This window comes from Enhydra lutris, unplaced genomic scaffold (genome assembly GCF_002288905.1).
Source record: "Enhydra lutris kenyoni isolate GAN:26980312 unplaced genomic scaffold, ASM228890v2 scaffoldscaffold7, whole genome shotgun sequence".
In the NCBI taxonomy this organism is placed as follows: Eukaryota; Metazoa; Chordata; class Mammalia; order Carnivora; family Mustelidae; genus Enhydra; species Enhydra lutris.
In genome coordinates, this window is record NW_019154091.1 from 21,476,961 (window position 1) to 21,496,887 (window position 19,927).

A 19,927-nucleotide genomic window follows, 5' to 3' on the forward strand; every position below is an offset into this window, starting at 1 on the left:
CATGGTGTGACATTGTATTTATTCAATCATTCAGCTAATAATGGGAATTCACTTTTCCTTCTGGTTTTGAACATTTGCTGCAATAAATAGCCTTATATATTTAGTCTTATTTACTGATCCTTTTATTTCCATGGAATAGATTTCCAAGAACAGAATTTCTGAAACAAAATACATAAATATTTTTAACTTTAATAGGTATTACCAGAATAATTTCTGAAAGTGCCATGATAATTCACATTTTACTGCCAATGCATACAAACGTCTCCAAAATCAATATCTGTAAGAGCTCTGCTTGTTTCATTTCATCTCATAGCTATATGTGTATACCAGCTGTTGGAGCACAGCACATTGTTTAATCAAACTTCAATTTCCATATTTATTAAAAATTTTTTAAAAGCCTCTCAATAATGCCATAAAATTGGCAATACCATTTCCATTTTATAGATGAGGAAATGGCCTTATGTCACATAGCTGTAAAAGGGAAATACCAAGATTTTAATCAAATCTTTTTGGCTTGATCCTTTAGCTCATTCCTCTGTAATGTAAGGGCTATAATAATATTAGAAGTTTAGGAAGCTTATTGGAGGAACTACCCATGAAGAGTCAAGGAACAGGGAACAGAAGTAGGCGGCGAGAGCCTTTAGACCCCAGATCACAGGTCTAACACCTGTGTGAGACAAGAAGGAAGGAAGGATTCAGCAGCAAGAACCTCAGATTTCAGGAAAACTCTCAGCCAGGTCACTAGAGAGTCCCTAAGAGAAGGTTTCCAGTTAGAGGAATCTGGCATTTTGATAGGATTATCCAACTATATATTATGTGTCAAATGCAAATTTAATGACACTACTATTAATTCAAGGCCACTCCATGTCACCAAAAACAATCATGCATATTACTGGAGAAAAATGAGTCTCTAGCGCCTCACCAGTACCACCAGTACTCACATATTTTTTCTAGACAACTGATCACGAGTCTATCTGTCCTATCTAAGGAGTGGAAAGTCAGAACAAATCCTCTCTACCTGGGGATGATCAAAGCAATAAACATAGGAGGTTTTGCTAAAGAATTAATATAATGCAGCCATCGTTACCTACATACTTACAGGTCTGCCACTGAATAACAAAAAGAAATTAAGATGGTATGACATAAGTCCTTCTCTATGAAGTCATTTTGTAAAACAGCTGATGTTTTTGAAGAACTTATGCATTTGCACATTCCAAGTAGTTTGGAATTAAAAGCAAAAGCAAATCTTAATACTTTTAAATAATACTACAATTACATAAACGATCATTGATGAAAAGACAAAACTTACCAGCTTCATCTTACAGGGAATATTTCTTAATAGTACTTAAGAGTACTAGTTTCTAGGCACTGTCCTAAGGGTTTTCAAAGATTATCTCTTTTAATCTTCACAACAATCTGTGAGGTAGGAACTAGCGTTATCTGCATTTTACAACTTATAGAGGTTAAGACACTTGCCCAAAGTTGAGCAGATATCAAGAGGCCAATCCAGGATTCAGTCTCCCTAGTGTGATCTGGCTCATTTAATCACTCTGCTCTGCTGTGCTTACAAAAGACTAAGAAAAGTTACTCTTTGCTTCAGAATGAGGAGCATTCTACTAAAGGTCCATATGTTTCATTTTTTTAATCTCTCTGCAGGTTTTACTATGGATTTTTAGAGAGATGGCACAATTGCATGTATGTTTTCAGTCAGGAAGAGAAAGAATCACAAATGACTGACTAGCCCTAGTTTTTCTTAACAATCTCTTTTGGTTTTCATGGATCGTTTTGTGTAAGGGAGGCAACCTTCAATCTTAATTATATTTTCTATAAACAATACCTGTCAGAATAATGAATTGATCGATCTACTTTACAGTCAGAATCATAAAGTGGAATATATGGTAGTGCAGTAAACATTATCTGATTAACTAAAAAAGAATTTTACTTTCAAGATAAAGATCAGTCAAGGAATTTAATTAAAACTAGTCAAAGTCTAGCCATGCGTAATTTAACAATCAATTTTCAGTAAAACTACAAAACATAATAACAGACTATAAAATTTGTCTCAGAAAACTTTAAATTTAGAGGGAAAGAAATGTAAGATAAATAGCAGGTGGGCATTCTCTTTAAGATGGTAATTTGCATTATTATTTAGACATTTTAAATATAGCTTTAATAAGCAGAGTTTATTACTAAATGTAGGCTTATTATCGCATATGCGTCATTTAAAAGCTTGACTACATTCTTAACTCTAATAATAGAATTCAATTATAATTACTCTTTGATTAAAACAACAGTATTTCACAGGAAGGCAGTTCATGTCTGTACCTTTAATGTCCATGGTTATTCTCATCTGAACCTTTGGCCCTGCGCCAGCACTATTGATTGCATAAACCTAAAAAAAAAAAAGAAATATCTTGTTACTATTTTTATCGTGGTCATACGTAATTTTAAAATGATTCTACTTTTAAAAACAAACATAGCCTCTTTATTATATTTTTCCTGCACTTACTCAAATGAATACAGTCTGTGGAGGAAGATCATTCTTAATAAAGTAGTTTTTCAAACTATCTTACAGTACTAAGGCCTGAGAACAAAGGGTGAGTGACTCCGACAGCCCTATCATGGTGACCAGGAAGGATGTGGCTTCACTTTGAACCCGTAGGAGGAGCAGAGGCAGAAAAACCCCTAGGTCTACACTCCTTCATCTACTCTCACATCTGCGCCTTCCCTCTGTAGCTGGGTAACTCTGGCTTTCTTTAAATCCATATTCAAGACTCTCTTTTTTTCCCCTTCTCTGAAATGAAATCCTATTCCTTCAACCTCCTTGTTTTCCTGTATTAAATCATCCCTCTGAAAGTTGGCCTTTATGCCCTTTTTCACCCCTGCCCCGAAGTATCCGACACTATAACCTGCATAATGGAGCATATACACATAAAACATTTCTGTTTGTATAGACAGAGGGTGATTCACACAAATGGGGATCCTTTCAATTCACTTAATGCTTAAGAAATTGTAGACAGAGAATCTTTTATTTACTTTATTTTGCTCTATAAAAACAGAGACTATATTCTTGCCCAATTTCATTCACAAACACAATTCAGAATATAATATGTGTATTGGAACTAATTGACTTGTTTTCTACACTTCCACATTATAGCTACTTTGGGGATGTTTTTACAAAACTAAAATTATAGTAATATATATGATGCAATGGGTACAGTAAACAGACAAAGCCTAAAAAATGGGGTTAAAAAATATCTAAAGAAAATATTTATTGGGGCTTGTAAATTTAAGGAAAGAAGTATTGGGGCGCCTGGGTGTCTCAGTTGGTTAAGTATCTGCCTTCGGCTCAGGCTCAGGTCATGATTCCAGGGTCCTGGGATCAGAGCCCCACATGGGCTCCCTGCTCAGTGGGGAGTCTCTTCTCCCTCTCCCTCTGCCTTTCCCACCTCATCCCCTCCACATCACCCCCCCGGCTTGTGTTCACTTTCTTTCTCTCTCAATGAATAAATAAAATATTTTTAAAAATTTAAAAAATGGAAAGTGATATTATGGTGTGCTACATTATTTTTACTTCTTTGTGGTACAGTCTACCATTTAAGTGAGATAATAAATGAAGAGTTAGGTATGCTTCTCAAATTGCATTGTACAAAGAAGTCACTTGTAAACCTGTTGAATGAAGATATGCAGGTTTTGATTAAGTAGGTTGAGATGGATGTGAAAGTTATATATTGTTAATAAATTCCTTGGTGTTGAGGAGCTATAAATTGCATTTTTTGAGCAGTAAGTTAAATAACTTTTTTACTATTAAGTTTTTGCTATTTTTTCTTTAAATTATGAATTAGTTCTACTTTGTTTCCTATTCTTTTCTCTTATTCCAAAAGGCAAAACTCATGGAGAACTCACTGCTTCCTATAACCCTAATTCTTTAAATCTTACAATAATCTTATAAAGAAATCATTATTCCTATTACTGTTTTTTCCCTTTTTTTTGGTTGCAAGTTTTTATTTAAATTCCAGTTGGTTAACATATAGTGTAATATTAGTTTCAAGAGCAGAATTTACTGGTTTTTTTTTTTTTTTTTTTTAGATAAAGAAACTGAGGTACAGAATTGAGGCAAGTGCTCAGAAGCAAATCACAGAGTCAGGATTTGAACTCAGATCAGTTCATTCTTTTAACCACCCTCCCTCTACCTTACAGAATAGAAGTCCATATAATGGGGTGTGCAGTAAGAATCCTAGCAGGACAGATACATATATTAAAAAAAGATATATAGTGAGTGAAGGAAGAAATGAAGATATGCAGATATATAGATGTAATATAGAGAAAAACATATATATATAAATATAAATTATTAATAAGTGTTCTGATTACATGATAATCATAAAAGAAGGTAGGAAAATTAATTACTAAGCTACTTGAATGTTTAGGGTGAACTCTATGTTGCTTAAAAGATGATATTCTGACCATATAATTCTATTTGCAAATTTTAAGACATACTACAAAAACACATTTTTGAAATAAATTGTGTGAATATCTGTATATCTGTAAACACATATGGATAATTTAAAATTGGGATGTAAAATGCTTAGCTTTAGTAATTATTATGTGAAAGGTACGTGAATTTCAAACATGTAAATCGTTGTTTCTGCCCTTTGCCTTTGAAATTTGCTTTTCCATTTTCCATTTATAATCACACATAAATGGCCTCCCTTTAGGTAGAATCTCTCTTTACATATCACTGCTCTCTTGCTTTTAACATGCATTTTTTCCCCTTTATTTTATTTCTGGATTTCTACTATTGTTGGATGCTGAGTTTGTAAACTGAATTTTTAAAACAGGCGAGTCATTAAAAGCTACGGATGCTTACACTGATATTATACGTATGTCCACCTTTTAGTCCTTCCAACATCGCAATGACGGATGTGTCAGTTTGCTGGATAATACTGAGGTTGTGAATCTGGACAGCAGTAGGATCATCTTCTCGATAAACTAAAGCTTGGTATACTTGGATATTTCCATTGGGTTGAGAAGGAGGAAGAAACGTTAACTGGAATTTTGTAACTTCGTCTGGTATCTTCTGAAATGTCATGTTGTTAGGTGGATCCTTGGGGACTAAAATGAAATATTAAGCAATTAGTTTTTAAAACTTTTTGTTTCTCTTTTTAATCTCCATTTAAAATTTGTGTCAAATGTCTGCTTCTAAAATGTGTTACACAAATTATTTAAACCATGTATGTTACGGAGACAAGCAAAATGGCTGATATATGTGGGTCACAGAAATCATAATGGTGATTCAGTTAGTTTGGTTATTAATTTATTTTGACTTTTACATGTATTTGTTTTTATATAGAATGCATTCCTGTAACTTTTGTACTGCTTGTTTAAAGATAATATAGACTCACAGGAATTTGTGAAAGTGGTACATACATACCCCTAGAACATACCCCCAACTTTTACCAGTGGTGACAACTTACCTAACTAGTTTTATATCAAATCTCAAACCTGGATATTGACATTAGTACAATACTGTTAATTAGATTACAGACCTTAATCGGATTTCACCATTTTCACATGCTTTCATAAATGTGTGTGTAGTTCTATGCAATTTTATTCCATGTAAAGATTCCTGCAATCATTACCAGAAATAAGGTGTAAAACTTTTCCATTTCCATAGAGAAACCTCCCCAGCTGTCCCCTCCCCTATTTGCACCCTATGCATTCCCAAAGCACGAACCATTGTTCTTCATAGTTCTGTCACTTTAAGGAAAACAACAGCATAATGCTTAAATTCCATCAAGGTTGTTGTATGTATCAGTGGTTCATTCTTTTTTTTATTACGGAGCAGTGTTCCAGTTTGTGGATACACCAAAGTTTGTTTAATCATAGAAAAACATTTGGGTTGTTTCTAGTTTTTCTGTTACTTCTAATAAACCTGCTATTAATGCTCATTTACAGCTGTTTGTGTGAACATAAATTTTTAATTCTCTGTGATAATTGTCCAAGAATATGATTGCTAGGTAATGTGCTCTAAGTGCATGTTTAGTTTTATAAAAGGCTGCCAAACTATTTTTCAGTGTGGCTGTATCCTTTTGCTTTCCCACTAACAATGTACAAGAGATCCAGTCTCTTTGTATCTTTGCCAGCATTTGGCATCATCACTATTTTATAATTATTATTTTATCTGTTCTAGTAGATGCATAGTGATATCTCATTGTGGTTCTAATCTGCATTTCCTTAATAGCTAATGATGCTGAAACTCTATCTTATCAGGAGTTTATTTGCCCACTGTATCTCCTCATGATGAAATGTCTAGTCATGTCTTTTCCCAATTTCTAACTGGAATTCTTTTGAGTTTTGAGAGTTCTTTATATATTCTAGATATTTCATCTTATTTTTGATAAATGAAAATTAGCCTAATACACAACAGCTAAGTATCAGTGAATTATCATGAAAGAAAGTGATATATGTGAGGATAAAATTAATTTATGAATATAAGAACTAGTTCTTACTGTACTATATATTAGTGTTCTCTATATAAATGACTGACTGCATGAATATATTTATTTTGATCAAATTGAAATGGATATATCTCCCATACTAAGGGGATTTCCATGAACAAGGCTGCGAATATTTGGCTAGCAAAGGTTCGGATGCTCAAGCTCTAGTATCTTTATTTAGTATTTATTATCTTATAAAATATCTTTATAGATAAAACTCTGCAATAAGCAAAAAAAAAAAAAAGCAAATAATAATGGTGGGATAAAAAGAGGAACAGATAAATATGGTATAGTGCCAAATATCAATATTAAGTAGAAAAATGCATAGCTAAAGTGAAAGTTAAATTGGCTCAAGATAGATGTCACATTTGCTGTTATACATTTCTATGATATAAAAAATATGTTTTCTTTTAATAAGAACTCTTTCTAAAAAATCAGATTAGGTTTAAGGTTGGATAAGTGAAATAACTCTCTGAATGCTGGAAAGAATTTCCTATTTTCCAAATATCTTTGGTTTTACCTCTAAAATTCTACTCTTAGAGATTTAGTAATAATTTATTTAACCATGATATCTTTGTGAGGGGTAGCATTTGACAATCAGTACTTTACGGTATGAGTGTGAATAAATTCAGCAGCATCTTTCCTCTCAGGTGAGATGTGGGAGAAGTACAAAGTATAAGAAAGTAAGTATCTGGGATATATGTGGCAGCAAAATGGAAACAAATGAAATTTTAGGGTGCTGAGGATATCTTCTAATGCAGAACCATAACTTTATAGACAATAGAGCATATAACATAATGAAAAGACTAGCTAAAAAACATGTTTTACCTCCTATACTTACCTTACAGAGAGCAACAAATAAACTATAGCAACACTTCCCTTCATGTGCTCTTTCCAAAGATAAATCTGGTGGCAAAGAACATCAGGAGTCTGAAGGAGGATAGGGCAAGCAAGTTCTGGGAAGCTGACTTTCCACACTTAATTCCTATTGGTTACAAACTTATTATTCATTCAGACCCTGTTTGTAGGAACTTGAGGACATCTGTATGGATTCTGACATTTATTAAATAGGTTATGTAATAAAAACATGTCATTTGATTAGGTGAGAAAAACAGAGAAGGTAAGCATGACCAGGATTCTAATTTTGAATTGCAGATTATATAATGATAGACTATTGTTACTTTAATGTGCATTTAAATCATAGAAATAATTAAAATGGAATTTTACATGAAAAATTATTGGCTACAGACCATTTGAAAAATCATCTCTTAGGCAAGGTAACTCAATTTCTGAAATCTTTAGTGTTTAAATAAATACAAAAAAATACAATTAGGACATTATTATGAACTAATTTGTTTCTGTATTTCCAAGAACCAATTATTCTACATAATTCCTCTTTGCCTAAAAAATGTAAATAGAAAACTTCACTTTTGTCAGTTATGGTGAATCACGGAATTTTATATTTTATACACTTAAAAAATGTCTTGTAAAACATACCCTTTTTAAGGGGTGGTATGAGAAATTCTAAAAAAAAAGGCACTTAAATCTCAGTCAGCTTTTAGCAGTGATGGGAAATATGCCTTACCTGATTCTAAAGTAGTAACAATCACTTCAGTGCTTGACTTTCCTTCTGCATATATAGCACTTATGTTTCCAGTGAATGCTGTGATCACCACAGAATACCTTGTGAATATTTTCAAGCCTTTAATTTCTATGGTCTTATTTTCCTCATTTGACTTGATGAAGGAAATATTAAATTCATCACTGTCTACCTATAGGAAAAAATAGCTAGTAATTAAAGGGAGTTAGTTGCACTTGAGATCCAAATCACCAAAACATAATACTACAAAGCTACGTGTGGTACATTTATCTAGCCAAGATTTAAATTAGTTTTTTTCTTGCAGTCAGATTGTCCTGGGAAATCTAAAGTGCCACTTTAACAGTCTACTTATAAGCAATTATTTCAACAACTGAAAGTAAAAGAAAAAAAAAATAACCCATCACAGTCAATCAACCCATCTAATGAACAAGCAAGTATTATCTCTGTGTCAATGAAACTCCACTTTCAACTGCATTTTTTTAAACTAACATATAAAGTATTATTTGTTTGAGGGGTACAGGTCTGTGAATCATCAGTCTTACACAATTCACAGCACTCACCATAGCACATACCCTCCCCAATGTCCATCACCCAGCCACCCCATCCCTCCCACCTCCTCCCCTCCAGCAACCTTCAGTTTGTTTCCTTAGATTAAGAGTCTCAACTGCAGTGTTTTATAGGAGAAAGAATACAGGTTTTGGTAATTAATCATTAAGGGTTCAAATCCCAACTTGGTCATGTAATAGTTCCTGTAGCATTTGATAAATCACTTATGTTCTCTGTGTCTTACTTTCTGTGTATGTAAAATTGCAGTAATAATATCTATTTAGTTTGGTGAGATTTAGAAAAACAGATCTGAAGTAGTTGGCCCATTTGATTTTTTTTTTTTACTATGACTTACCAAAAGGAAGCACATTTTGTAACATAACTCAGGATGTGTGTGTGTTTATACTCTTATATGTATACATATACACACTTCTTTACAACTTGAAAACAATTTCCAGAAATGCAACTTCTTTCTGAAATGCACTTTGATATTTTCTTCTCTTTGAAATTTTACTCCAGTTCATTAAAAAAATTTTGGTCATGAGTGCAGTTTGAAAAACTCCCATCTAGCACTAAGCATGGCACTGGATGAGGAGACAATTGTGGATGTTATAAGTATTAGATGTGCAAAATGAGAATCCTTAGGTGTATTAAATATAGTCGTATAGTGTGTCCAAACATCGTCTGCCTTTGCCTTTGATGGAGAGTCTGGCCTATTCATTGCGGGGATTAAACATAGCTAAAGTTTCTAGCAATACAAAGAAGGGATTTTCCTAAGATGAACAACAGAAAATTTGGGGAAATCCTACAATGCATGCTACTCTCAGGTATCCAAACTGAAACACTTAAAACCAGATTGTGCACACTGTTCACACTACTAAGTTCTTCTCAACTTGACCCTCCCTTGTAACTTTGAAAGATTTTTTGTTCAAAATATTCTTCAAATGCCCTTTTCTAAGAGCTTTTTTTAACTTAAAGAAGATGTTGCTATGAGAAACACAGCAAAAGGCTGACCAATAACGTAAGCATTGCAAAGTCAAATAGATTGTTCCCACCTTAGAGCACTGAAGGCAGTTGCCTCCTTTCTGTAAAGTGGCAGAAAACCAAATCAGCATAGGAATACTATTGATCAAGTGCATGTACTCACTGGTAGGAAGTGAGCGTGATTCAGTTTGCTCTCAGCATTTAAACATCACTTAAAAATCTAGCTTTTTAAATTTTCCTTAAGACTAGGCTTATATTGGGACACCTGGGTGGCTCAGTCAGTTGAGCGACTGTCTTTGGCTCAGGTCATGGTCCTGGAGTCCTGGAATCAAGTCCCGCATCAGGCTCCCAGCTCCATGGGAAGTCTGCTTCTCCCTCTGACCTCCCCTCTCATGCTCTCTCTCACTCTGTCTCTCTCTCTCAAATAAATAAATAAAATCTTTAAAAAAAAAAAAAAGATTAGCTTTATATTCATGCTTGGCAAGAATTACCTAGAGATGAGTGATAGTTGACTTCTATAACGGGGCATGAGTCTCCAAATCACCACGGCTCTGCCCGACTGGCTGAAGTTTATGTTACTTGACTGACAACCATAACTATATGAATTCTGATTTTATAGAGTTGGTGAATTCCTCAACATTCCATAGTTATTTAGTAGCTCAAATAGGATTTGCTCCCAAATCTTCAAGAATTCAGAACTCTCTACACTACTACACTGGGCCTGATCTTATAAAGTAAAATTAAATTATTTCAATGTCTTCCATTAAAATAGGATATACCAAATATTGAGTAGTAAAAAGTGACATAATATGCCAGTGTTCTACTATATCTTAAAAACATATATAATAAAATCCAAAAAGAATATTGGGTCTTCAAATACAGAATGTACCAAAATTCATTTATCATTCTTCACTAAACCTACTCTGTCATTGTTATTGTTAAGCATTATTTGTTCACTTACCCAGGACTGAAACCTCAGACCTTTTTGATTCATTATTTCCCTTTTTCCAATTCCAAGCTTGTTTGCTCATATTTTATTTGATCATCTATTATTATTATGAAATATGCCCCATTATTTTTGCAGTATGGTAGTTTTATAGCCAATGTCAGCAGTTAGACTTTGATTTTATTTTCTTTCCTTTTCCTATCCCATTTGCCCTCTTCCCCACCTGGCACACCTCAATTCATTCCTCAAGTCCCATAACCAATATAACCTCCTCTGTGAAGTCTCCTATGTATCGTATGCCACTCATAACAGGAACTTTAATTACTTTGCTAGTTTATGGTCCAAAAAACCCACATAGCTCACATTCTATGATTAGCTGTTTGTATTCTGGTGTCTCCCACTACAGTGTGAGCTACTTAAGTTCTGCATCCTTATTTTGGTGAGCAGAAATGATAAATAGTTGTTATTTTGAAAAAAAAAACAAAAACAAAAAAACAAAGGGAACAACAAACAAAGGACCACAAAAATACACGAATTTCTGATAGTATCATCCAGGGTGATACCTGTGCCCATATATCTTTAAGATTGTCAAGTTTTGCTTGAGCCTTTTAGGAAGAGAGTTTTATGCCCCTGTGACCAGTATTTGGCAAAGGCTACAGCGTAAGTCTTAAATTCAATGATATGTGTTCTTCCCTGGCCTAGGAGCCAATGATTTTTGAAGACAGATAATTATGTATCCATGAAATGAGCTGAAGATAAGCTCTATAAAGACAATGTCCAGATCAGATTTGTTCCAGGTATCCAGCACCTAGCACATTTAAAACTATGACGGCCTAGTTCCAAGAACCCTGGGGAAACTGAGAAGTGCTACAATCTCTTTGAATTCTTGTTATCTTTGACCCAAAAGGTTTGGATGGTCATATACTTCAACTTGGCACATTTTATTTTCTACTTGGTGGTTTTTCCTTTCTCCTATCACACCACTGTCTGCTGGTTGTAGTCAGGTCTCAACTATTTGAGAAGCTATCATCTCTGTGCTTCAACTCCCCTTTATGCAAAATGAAGATAATATATTTACAGCAAAATATTAGATGAGAGGCTACTGTGTAACTGTTAGAAAGTAAGCAATTACCACGTTAATCATCCTTCTCTTTCCCTCACTCATTATTAATATCTATAAGAATACTAAGAGAGAGAGGTTATAAACCACTTTTAAAAAAAATGTATTTTCCCTTCCTTTAAATATGATCAAATTTCAAGAGAGAACTGTTTTCATTAATAAGGTGTCTTTTGACAGAACAGAGCATTCTCATTTTATAATTTGCTTTTAATACATATTCCCAGAGTGCTTGTCATGCGTGTTGATTACTTTTGGCTAATTATGAACTAAGTCTTCACAAATATGCTCTAAAAAGGAACATAAACAGAAGACTGAGTGGGAGTCCAAATGCAACAATAATCCCTTAAATTTTCTTTTAATCATGACAGGTCTTTTGAGAGAGAAGCACTTCCATTTTAGAAATAACATAAAGACACAATAAAATTATAAACATTAGACAAAAGGTAGGTAGAGAAAGCACGGAAGGGGGAGGAAAATCTACCGTAAATTAATTATCTGACTCAATGCATGAGATGTCATGAGAAGAGAGCAGTCATCAGGCCCAGTAAAACCCAAGCAGGGACCTCACGAGCTTTTTCCGATCCTAATCCTAGTTTACAATCTGCATTATTTCCATTGGTGAGCACCTGTTTTAGGTGAAAGGCTTGACTTTCACACCTGGGTTTCCTTCTGTCTGGATGGCTCCTCCAGTCTGGTGACTTCAGTGGCCTCTTCTTTGAATGTCTGGATTCCCCAGGATTCAATCCTCAGGTTAGTTCTTACAGAAGAGGTCCTTATGCGACGTGTCCCCTATTTCATCTCATTCCTTCCTATCATTTCAACTACCATCTGAATACCAACACTTCCCAAATTTGCAAATTCAGATCTCCTCTCCTGAGCTCCACATCTAGATATAATAGTGCTAAGGGAGTATCTTCATCTGGGACTCCTGGGCATCTCAAACTCAGTGCATCTAGTACTGAATTCATTCCTTTCCTTTACAAATCTCTTTCTCTTCACTTTTCCAAATTCTGTATCTTGAAGTCATCCTCAATTATTCCTTTCACTCACCATCCACCAAAATTTTCCCCACCAAATCCTGTAGGTATAAATGATTTTCCATTCCCTTCCCTCGATATATTTCCTCTGTCCTTATCTTTTCTTACCCAGTTACTCTTACAGCATCCCGTCCCCTGGTCAGATTTTGCACTAGGACTGCTCTGTCCTCTGCAGTGCAACCAAGTTGATCCTATAAAATAGAAATCTATATCCCAGCACTGCTTTAATTCCTCAATTGATACTCCACTGGGTTTATCATGAAACCCACATTCTATTAACTGTTGTACAGTCTGCCCTCCTAATCTAGCTTCTCTCAGCACTTTTCTTGAATGCTTTGACCAAGGATTCCTGAACTGCTCACTTTTTCATGAATGAATCTTAATTTTCACACTCTTAGTACCATTTCTTCCTCATGGCCTGCTTCAGGTGTTTTTTACATTAAGCTCTGATGTTACCTTATTTGGGAGCTATTTCCCCTAATGCCTTCTCCCTTCACCTTTTGTATTCTGAGTTTTTTTCACTGTATTTTTATTATTATTATTGTTTTAAAATATGGAATGTTTCATGAATTTGCATGTCATCCTTGTTCAGGGCCCATGCTAATCTTCTCTTTGTCATTCCAATTTTAGCATATATGCTGCTGAAGTAAGTACTTTTTCACTGTATTTTAAACCAGTGTATTATTATCAATTTAACCACCTGTTTACATACATTATCTAAAACCTGGTGATAAATATAATAATCATGCTTATAATACTTTACTTACATTTATTAGGCCTTATTTACATTCACTAAGCCTCACTCAGGCAATGTTTAAAGTACTTTATGCATTATTTTCTAATTTAGTCTTCACAAGATCTCTGTACCCTGAGTACTATTATTGATCTTTACTTTATAGATGTAGATACTGAAACACATACAAGCTAAGTAAGTTGCCCAAGGTCTAACAGAGCTAGGATTAAAATTCCAATAGTCTGGTTCCAAAATGTGTATTCTTAATCACCCTCTATACTGTCTTTTGCAGAAGGTAAGACACACCTTACCGATTTGACATCGACCAGATAGAATGTTGGTCCAGTGATGGTAGCAGGTTCACTCCAGCTGATGCTGATGCTAAAAGGGGATGTTGCTATTACATGAACACTTTCAGGAGGACCATCTGGAGCTGTGAAAAAGAAAATCAATTACCCTGGGACTTCTGAGTTAGTCTTTGCTGCAAGATAATAATAGAAAAGGCCATGAGAAAAAGAGAGTGATAATGAATTAATTATACATTAATTTATAGTTTATGCATACTAAAGGCATTGGCAAACTGAAAGATGTAATTCCTTTCAAAACAATGACTATATGTATGAAACTTCCACACGAGATATTAATGATTATAAACATATGATTTTTAAACTCAAAATAATACTTTGAAATGAAAACATTAGTATTGCAAATCTTTTTGAATAAATGCTTTTATTTAAAAACAGATTGTCTAATAATGTTGTTTTAGGAAGACCTGCAGAAACATGTTTGACTACAAAAAAAGTAGAACCAGAACAAGGGAATTATATCTAAAATTGAGTTGCTTTTATTGTTTTCACCAAGGGAGTAACATAGGAAATAGGTTTACAACTGATATTATCACAAATGTAAATTTTTCCTGAATTCATTATGACTCCACATAAATTCTTTAATTTGTCCTATTTTTATTATTGTTATTTTTTTATCAAGAGTGCAAAACAAGAGATAATATTTTAGGGAACTGTCTGCTAAAAACCCTTCCGTAAATTTTTAATTTATGAAACTGCTATGAACTAGAAGAGTTTTTAGTATGTTAAGAAGGATTTAGTCACCGTTGATTTGATATACATTGAACTAGGGACACTGTTATTCATATCTCTGTCCTCCTATGGCCCCTAGTCAATTTTAGGGGCATTAAATACTGAGAGATAAGAATTTTCCAGTTTTTCTAATTTTTAAATCCATGTAAGCAAACATTACCGAACAAATATTGTGCCACGAATCCTGAGAAGGTATAAAGAAAAAGATTATTAAAATAGTCCTTTCCATAAATAATTTATAAGAGCCACAAATGGTACTAACTCAGTCAAACAAAATTTCTGGACCTCGGTTTCCTCCTTATATGCACATTTCATAGTGTTTTAAAAGAATTGTGTATTCAAAATGTGTGAAAGTGGCCAGTTAGTCTACAGTTCAGCCCATCATTGTCAATTAATACAATATGTTATAACAAAAGGCTAAGTTAAGATAAGGACAAATCAGAAATACAAAGAATCGACTGTGAGTGGGCCAAGGGCAGAGTGCTGAATACAGATGGAGCGGGGAGTTTAGGTAAAGTTGCTCAGAGGAGATGGGAATCGAATAAGCTTTTGAAAGATGAGAAGGATTTCAATAATCAGAGGAGTAGTTTTAGGAGCACTTCTTTGCTAAGAGGATCACAAGTAAAGCCACAAAGACATAAACAGCAGGGTCCACAGACAGAATTTTATCATTGTAGAAGTGTTTTCCTTGGTAATCTTATGTTTATTATTTTATACATTCAAAAATATTGTCCTAGGAAGGAGTCCACACACTTCCTCAGACTGGAAAAGGAATTCATGATGCAAAAAAGATTCAGAATCCCTAAATTCGAGGAATACAGGTATCACAGACATACCCGTATTCATATGGTAAGGAACAAGCCTCAAATGGTTTTTTGGACACTAAGGTTATTATGTTAAAGCATTTGAAGCTCATTCTTTTTTTTTTTTTTTTTAATTTTATTTATTTATTTGACAGAGAGTGAGAGACAGTGAGAGAGGGAACACAAGCAGGGGGAGTGGCAGAGGGAGAAGCAGGCCCCCCACTCAGCAGGGAGCCCAATGTGGGGCTCCATCCCTGGGATCATGACCTGAGCTGAAGGCAGACATTTAACGACTGAGCCACCAGGTGTCCCGTAGCTCATTCTTTAAATAATAGAATGCCACTGAAGGTTTTTGAAAGAGGAATATTTTTCTAATGATTTAGGAAGAAAACTTTAGTAGTTATACAATAGGTAGGTGCTCTGAAGCATTGAGTCCAGGGAGGCTATTTCCAAAAAGCCAAATAAGATATGATGAGATCCTAAACTAGATTAGTGACACTGGGTATAGATGGGAGGAGATGAATCCTAGAGTCATTTAGAAAATTTAAATGAAAAACAAACAAACAAACTTGAGGCTGATTACATGTGAGTAAAAACTGACATAGAGGATATAGCAAAAGCTAAAAGCTAGTGTTAATACCAGGAGAATGTTGATAGAATTCATCTGAATATACTGTTGGTATGAATTCTATCAATTCTATCATACCAACAGTATATTCAGGAGCAGATACTGGTTTTAGTAGGGATAAAACTTTGGAAGGAGATAATAATTTTGGATTTGTACTCATTAAGCCTGAGACACTTCCAAGAATTGAGAATGTATACCTGATAATTTGAAAGATAAGCCTAGAATTAGGAAGATAGGGCCAGGATAGAAAAGAATTTTTTAAAAATTTCAGATAATTCCTTACAAATCAAGATAGCATAAATACAGCAAGCATATCTGGTTCAAGTGAGTCACATCCTCTGAAGAGACCCAAAGGATTATTTCAGTACCGGATAGTTATTTAAAATGTTAACAGCATGGACATTGCTGCTATGAACATTGGAATGCACGTGGCCCTTCTTTTCACTACATCCGTATCTTTGGGGTAAATACCCAGTAGTGCAATTGCTGGGTCATATGGCAGCTCTATTTTTAACTTTTTTGAGGAACCTCCACACTGTTTTCTGAAATAGCTGCACCAGCTTGTATTCCCACCAACAATGTAAGAGGGTTCCCCTTTCTCCACAACCTTTCCAACATTTGTTGTTTCTTGCCTTGTCAATTTTTGCCATTCTAACTGATACAAGGTGGTATCTCAATGTGGTTTTATTTTTTAAGATTTTATTTATTTATTTGACAGACAGAGATCACAAGAAGGCAGAGAGAGAGGGAGAGAGAGAGGCAGAGAGAGAGGGAGGAAGCAGGCTCCCTGCTGAGCAGAGACACCAATGCGGGGCTCGATCCCAGGACCCTGAGATCATGACCAAGCCGAAGGCAGAGGCTTTAACCCACTGAGCCACCCAGGTGCCCCTCAATGTGGTTTTGATTTGAATTTCCCTGATGGCTAATGATGATGGTGATGGGTATTAAGGAGGGCACATACTGCATGGAGCATTGGGTATTATATGCAAACAATGAATCATGGAACACTACAGCAAAAACTAATGTTGTACCATATGGTGACTAACAGAACATAAAAAAAGATAAAATGTTAATAGTAGTGACAATTTTTAAACTATGAATATGTTATTGGCACTTAGAGTATGTTTCCATGAGAGATATTATGTGTGGAATTTAAGTATGCAACTCAGCCCATAAAAATGTATTTTAATAGTAGCATTAAAATATTTTTATACAATACTCAGATGTAACAATAGAGGACTCTTCCAATCATGTAAAAGGAAATTTCTGTGGGAAAATGCCTTTGAGGTACCAAACGTATCTTTCCTATACATACCATTTCTGGCCCTTGTGCAACACTCTGTACACAGACTCAGAGTTCTAGTCTGTATGGCCCAGGAAGGCATCCAGGAGAGACGGTGGAGAGAGGATGCTTCAGGATTCAGAAGTCTGATGAGCTGAGAAGCACTAATAATGATGACAGAATTGGATACATGATTTCTTTGGTAGCTAATGTGGAGAGATCATGGAATCTCAGCACTTAAACACACCTGCATATCCTAACATCTTCAGTCTTTATTACTTCTAATTTTATGATCCTAGATTTATGAAGTGTCTTAAATTATAGCATAATTCATTTAGATAATTATATATAACAAATGAGAGCTATGAGAGATCTGCCACTCGCATAATCAATTGCCTTCGGATGCCCTAACAGAATAATGCACTTCATATTCAAGAGTGGCAATCCTTTTTCCTTTCCAAACTGGATGTTCCTTAGAAATGTTATGCCCACCTTAACAAGTAGCAGAATAACAAAGAGCATCCCTGAATCTCTCTATTCAGAATGTTAAATGAAGAGAGGACAGGCTTCAGGACCAGGTACACCATTACTGATCATAACCGCACACTTTCCTCACAGAGAAATCTGCTTTGAAAACTGTAAGATGGTCTGTAGTGGCCTATCTTCTGCTGCCTTTGACTCTATAAATGGGATGGGCTGCAGTTAAGTACAAATTTATTAAGACATTTACTAATTAATTAATAATGTTTTTGTTATTTAACATTAATTAATCCTTTTGCAAAACCTGCCTTCTAGCTCTGTAAGAACCATTGTGGAAAGGAACAATTTTCTGACAGGCCACAAATTTAAAGTATACCACTTTAAAAAAAATATTTGAGGCTCCCTTTCTCTTTAGTTATACCCAAGTGTTCTGTTGGCTTTTTGATGAAATTTATACGTTTATCCAACCGGCAAATATTGACTGAATACCTTCTGTGTACCAGACACTGGGAAGACACAAAGACTACAGAAGTGATGGATGCAGTTGTAGACCTATCTATATAGAGTTTCTAGAATGTAACTTCTCTTCTTCACTCAACAACTATTTATTGAACACCTACTACACAATGAGCATTTTTGAAGTGCTGGTGGTAGAGAAGAAAACCCAAGAGATAACGATCATAGAACCTCTATTTTAGTGGAGGGAGATAAATAATATATAACATAAAAATTTAGGTCAGTTAATACTAATATGTAATTAAATTACATATGATGTTAGGAAGTGATATGAAGCATGACAAAAAAATGAAGCAGGATAGTAAGAATGGGGATGCTGATGAGAATTACTATTTTTTAAATATGGCAGTCAGGGCATACCTCTATAAGCAGGTGATATTAAAACAAAGCTTTGAAGGAGGTAAAGGAGCATAGGAATGTTTGAAGGAAGAGCGTCAAAGACAAGACTCTGGCTAATGCAAAGGCCCTGAGGCAGGATTTTGCCTGGTCTATTTTTAGGAATAACAAGGACTCCAGTGAGGCTGAAGCCAGGTAATAATGAGAGCAAGAGAGGAAATGGGAGCCAGTTTGTGTAGGGCCTTTAAGGTCAGTGTTAGGGGCTTTGTAAGAACTGCTGTCATGGGTAAAAAGAAAATGCCATAGTATATTTTCACTACGGGGCCTAAAGGGGCCTCTATAGATTTTGACACTTGATGTCTAACACATACCAGATAGATGGGTCAAACTTAATTAGATCCAAAGAGGAAATATTACCTCCAGAATCTAATTCATACACCTCTATAAAGTATACCAATTCAATGGTTGTTGGGACTAACTTTTAAACCAAACTCTTACAGCAGGCAAGCAAGATGGTACATTGCTAACAAATATCACAGACAGTTTATTGATAATTTTCCGTGACTAAGAAAGTTGATGAAGTTTTTCTGTGACTATGTTGATGGTCACCTGTCTTTGGAAATACTCCCCAGGAAATATGTCTATGTCTCTTCTGCTCTGTAGTTTGGGTCTTCCGGGTCTCAAGTGAAGGCAGATCCAAAACCATTTCCCAAGGGAAACCTTGGCCAATTTTGCAAGTATGTCTGTAGGCCAGCTCAGAAAGCAGTATGAAGCCTTACTTCCAACTCTTATCTTTCATAGGAAAATGTCAACCCTGCAATCATTCCTTAAATACTAGTAATCAAGCCCTCATCAGGTCTGCTACCCCAAGCAGAGTTGAGAGAAAAGTGACATTTAAAGATCATTCATGGCAGACACTAACCGATTGGACTACTAAATATTTTCAGTTCTGTACACTAATCAATCATTTTTTTAAAAAAGACAAGGTATTTAGCCCCTTGCTGAGCTGTGCTTTAATGCCATTTCTTGAACTTTTCTCAAAGACTTTTTCTTTTTTCTTTTTTAAGAAACACTCTAAACAATATTTGCATTTTTAATAAATCTGATGAAATTGCTTTCTTTATACAAGGTTTCTTGTGTTGAATCCATTCTGAAAATTTCTCTTAGAAGGTAGTATATCAATCTGTATTCTTGAAGAATTAGAATATAATGATATGAGAACCCCCTAAATCTATATTTAAAAAATTAAACACACACATTACTAAACTGATAAAAGAATATATAATATGCATTTAATTGATTCTTATTTTATCTGTATA

The 19,927-nt window shown here is 34.7% G+C and overlaps 1 protein-coding gene across 1 annotated transcript in view; it reads right to left on the reverse strand.

Moving 5' to 3' along the window:
* LOC111141999 (protein tyrosine phosphatase, receptor type Q) overlaps positions 1 to 19,927 on the reverse strand; it is a 202,867-nt gene that overhangs the window by 68,555 nt on the left and 114,385 nt on the right. The window contains exons 27-30 of the mRNA XM_022494920.1: positions 13,778 to 13,899; positions 8,086 to 8,272; positions 4,871 to 5,115; positions 2,326 to 2,392 (exon numbers count right to left, since the gene is read on the reverse strand). Coding sequence (XP_022350628.1) covers positions 2,326 to 2,392; positions 4,871 to 5,115; positions 8,086 to 8,272; positions 13,778 to 13,899 — 621 coding nt within the window. The remainder of the gene's footprint in view (positions 1 to 2,325; positions 2,393 to 4,870; positions 5,116 to 8,085; positions 8,273 to 13,777; positions 13,900 to 19,927) is intronic.